This window comes from Haliaeetus leucocephalus, unplaced genomic scaffold (assembly GCF_000737465.1).
Source record: "Haliaeetus leucocephalus isolate CR32 unplaced genomic scaffold, Haliaeetus_leucocephalus-4.0 Scaffold741, whole genome shotgun sequence".
NCBI classification, from domain to species: domain Eukaryota; kingdom Metazoa; phylum Chordata; class Aves; order Accipitriformes; family Accipitridae; genus Haliaeetus; species Haliaeetus leucocephalus.
In genome coordinates, this window is record NW_010973177.1 from 5,958,012 (window position 1) to 5,961,316 (window position 3,305).

Consider the following 3,305-nt stretch of genomic DNA (forward strand, 5'->3'; position numbering starts at 1 on the left):
TCCTGCCCGCCAGCCGGCCATGCCATCCCTCTCAGGGCCGTACTTCCTATCCCGCCCACTAGCCCCTCTCCGCCAATCGGCGTGCCGCCCGCCTAGCCTTGGCCAATCGCGACCCGGCAGAAGGGTGGGGGCTAAGTTCCCCGCGCCCCCCGCCCCACACTTCCCGGTTTCCACCAATCCCCGACGCCGTTCCCTTCCTCATCGGCTTGGCCTTTCCCGCGCTACGCCAATCCGAACAACGTTCCCGCCGGCCAATAGCAACCGGCGGAGTGGAGGAAGAGGGATCGACTCCGCCTTCCCCCCTGCCACGTGACCTGGGCGGTGGGCCGGGGGTCGCGAGCGGCGTTGCCATGGTGCGGGCGTTCATCCTGCTGGCGCTGGGCGGGGCGGACCCCCCTGCCACGCCCGGCCACGCCCCCTCTAGCCCCGCCCCTTGCCGCCTCCTCTACGCCCGGACTTTCGGGCCCCCCCCCCGACCCGGGGGACCCCCCCGGCAGCGCCTCCGCCGCAAGGAGGAGTTGCTGGCCGTGGCCAGGTATCCGGGACCCCCCCCCACTCCCCCCTCACCCTACCCCGCGGGGGGGGGGGGGTTGGGTTCGGCGGGACCCCCGGGGTTGGTGACCCCCCCTCTATGGGACCCCCCGTCCTCTCCTTTTAAGGGGTCTGGGCTCAACAGGACCCCTGGGGCTGTGACACCCCCTCTCTGTGGGTGTCCGTGTGTCGTCCCCCTTCCTTCTTTGGGGGGGGCGTCTGGGCTCAGTGGGACCCCCAGAATTGTGACGGCCCCCCTTTTTGGGGGGACAGGGCTTGGCGGGACCCCCAATAGAGGGGGTCATGCTATCCCTGGATTGGGGGGGGGGTTCTTAACACGAGGGTGTCCCCCCCCCTTCTTCTCTCCCAGGCAAGTGGCCTCCCAGTGCCGGCTGCTTCAATCGTCTTTGGGGCGTCCGTCTTCCCCCCAGCTCCCCCAGCTCCCCGACGAACCAATCTCGCTCCAAGATGCCCCGGGGGGACTTTTCCAGCTGCCCCCCGGGGACCCCTTCCCCGAACGAACGACGGTAGCCTGGCTGTCGGTTTTGGCCCTCGCCTTTGCCTTGGTTTGTGACCCCCAAGAGAATCTATCGTTGGCCGAAATCACCCTACGCCGCCTGGCCCCCCGCCTGCTCGTCTCCCTCCGACTCCTCAGCCCTGGTGCCGATGTCCTGCTCCGACCCGAGACCGCCGACCTCCTCCTCGATCGTCTCCTGCCCCACGGGCAGATGCTTTTCCTCAATGAACGTTTCCTTCAGGCGATGGACCGGGAGATGGGCATCAAAGCATCCCGCTGAGCTATGGGTGGCACCCCCTCTGATATTTCAGAGGTGAGGGGAGAGACAAGGGAGGGATCCGAGGTGGTTGCCAAGCCCTGGTGGGAGGGATAGGAAAAGCAGCTCAGGAATAAAGAGCAAGGAGCCAGCAAAGAGCAGGTTTTTAATCCATTTATCCCCCCCCAGTGCCGTTGTGGGAGGGTTGGGTAGCACTAATAGCCGTCCCCATAAAAATCCATCCAGAGCTGCGATGGCGCCGCGTTCCTGAACCGCTTCATCCACGCAGGACAGCGGGGTGGTGGCTCTGCAAGGCCGTAAATGGACGTTAAAAAAGAGGTCGTTCTCCCATGGGGGCTTCTGCAAACCTCTCACCCGCCAGCCCAAAGGATGGATGGGTGCTGGGCACCTCCATCCCCTCCCCATGAGGGACCCCGGGTTGGGGTTTCCCTGTCTGGGTGCTACGGGGAAGGTGGGGGGGTCCCCAGTGGGGGAGCAGTGGCCAAGGGCAGCGCAGGTCCCCTCTGCTGTGGGACAGGATGGCCAGAGATGGGGATCCATCACCTCAGGACAGGAGGGAACCCGGGGGGGGACAGGACAGCCAGGGTGGGTACAACCAGCCCTGCTGCATCAGGGTCACCGGGGTGGAGGATTAAATAAACGGGTAGCAGGGCAGGACGTGGCTGTGTGCCCAGCACAGGGGGTTGGTTGTCCCCAAATGATGCCGCTTGGGGCCAGGGGACGCGCGTGACACCCTGGGAGGTGGCAGGAGCCGGTACCCACCTGCCCAGCTCTGCAGGGCACAGTGGTGAGCAGAATCCTGCCCCGGCAGTTTCTGGGTGCCGGAAAAGCCGGGAAGCCAGGAGACATCATGCCCGGTTCTCCTGCCACCGCCGGCATGCTGGCGTGCCAGGGATGTGCCTGACCCTGTGGAGGGGCTGCTGGGGGGGACAGACCCCAAAACATTTCCCCCCATAACCACACTGGTAAAGCTGAAGTGCCCAGGGAGCAGTGCTGGGCATCGGCAGTGCCAGGCTTCAGCTCTGGTGGGTCTCTCTGTCCGTGATGCTGAGTGGGATCTGGCCAGGCACACCGGTGGGGGCTGCAGGCGCAGAGGGGTCCCGGTACCCCCTCCCACCGCACTCGCAGGGCAAGGGGATGGATCTGTCCCTCCCGCGGCACTTGTGGGACCCCCACAACGTGAGAGCTGTGGCACCGTGGTTGATGCCAGCAAAGGTCCCCGAGGTGAGCAGGGTAGAGGGGCTGGGAGGGACCTCACTGCATGCTGGGGGCCGTAGGGGCGATGGAGCCAACCCCCCCTCAATGGGGAAGGCAAGAGGCAGCCGGAGGAGGTACAGCAGGAGCAGTTTAATCAGAGCTGAGCAAAGTGCTCTCGGTGCGGGGGGGGGCAGCACCGGGATGGCACCGGGATTCGGAGGACCGATGACAGCATCAGCGTCGTGGCATGGGTGCTCGCTTGGGAGCTGCCCTGCTTCAGGGAGGAGCGGAGGTCCCTGGGGGGCTCATCCCAGCACACGTGCCACGGGGCTGGCAGCACACCGGCAGCATGGCCGGCGGTGGATCCGGCAGCGTAGCCGGCAGCGTGGCATCAGGGCCTGCTCAGGTCCCTCTTGCAGATCCAGGGGAAGCTGAAGTTGCAGTTATGGTTGTTCCAGAGGCCGTTGCCCACGGGGTGGATCTGGGCACAGTTCTCCCCGCCCCAGCGCCCATAATCCGTGCTGTCCGGCTGCCCCGGTGCCCAGAAACTGCCGGGGCAGAGTGAGGTCAGCGGATGGGGGGGGGGGGGTGGGGCTGCTGGTCTTCCCCCACCCCCACCCCCAAGCTCACCTCTGGGCCTGGGAATAGGGAGCCCCATCCACCCAGCGCCAGGAGCCCCCGGGGCCTGTGGCTGCCAGTCCGATCCAGTAAGATTTTCCCCTCGTCTCCTGCGCCAGGTAGTCCTGCAGGACAGGGCAGGGGTGCGGGCAGAGGGGGCATGGG

The 3,305-nt window shown here is 66.4% G+C and overlaps 3 protein-coding genes across 3 annotated transcripts in view; 2 read left to right on the top strand and 1 right to left on the bottom strand.

The window, feature by feature from the left end:
• CDC25B (cell division cycle 25B) overlaps positions 1-313 on the top strand; it is a 7,328-nt gene extending 7,015 nt beyond the window's left edge. Inside the window, exon 15 of the mRNA XM_010580845.1 lies at positions 259-313. Within this exon, the coding sequence (XP_010579147.1) occupies positions 259-313 (55 nt within the window). The remainder of the gene's footprint in view (positions 1-258) is intronic.
• Positions 314-350: 37 nt separating this feature from the next.
• Positions 351-1,328, top strand: AP5S1 (adaptor-related protein complex 5, sigma 1 subunit). Its single transcript, XM_010580846.1, has 2 exons — positions 351-535; positions 902-1,328. The coding sequence occupies exons 1-2, from the start codon at positions 351-353 to the stop codon at positions 1,326-1,328; spliced, it is 612 nt and encodes a 203-aa protein (XP_010579148.1).
• A 1,576-nt stretch (positions 1,329-2,904) lies between these two features.
• The window catches only part of LOC104840101 (C-type lectin domain family 4 member F-like), a 1,809-nt gene continuing 1,408 nt past the window's right edge, over positions 2,905-3,305 (bottom strand). Inside the window, exons 6-7 of the mRNA XM_010580818.1 lie at positions 3,153-3,265; positions 2,905-3,070 (exon numbers count right to left, since the gene is read on the bottom strand). Coding sequence (XP_010579120.1) covers positions 2,914-3,070; positions 3,153-3,265 — 270 coding nt within the window. The 3' untranslated portion in view covers positions 2,905-2,913. The remainder of the gene's footprint in view (positions 3,071-3,152; positions 3,266-3,305) is intronic.

Bases quoted from the DNA above. Each gene is read 5' to 3' on its own strand.
- AP5S1 (XM_010580846.1), top strand. From the start codon at position 351: ATGGTGCGGGCGTTCATCCTGCTGGCGCTGGGCGGGGCGGACCCCCCT. The intron at 536-901 runs GTATCCGGGACC...CTTCTCTCCCAG, and splicing joins GAGTTGCTGGCCGTGGCCAG to GCAAGTGGCCTCCCAGTGCC.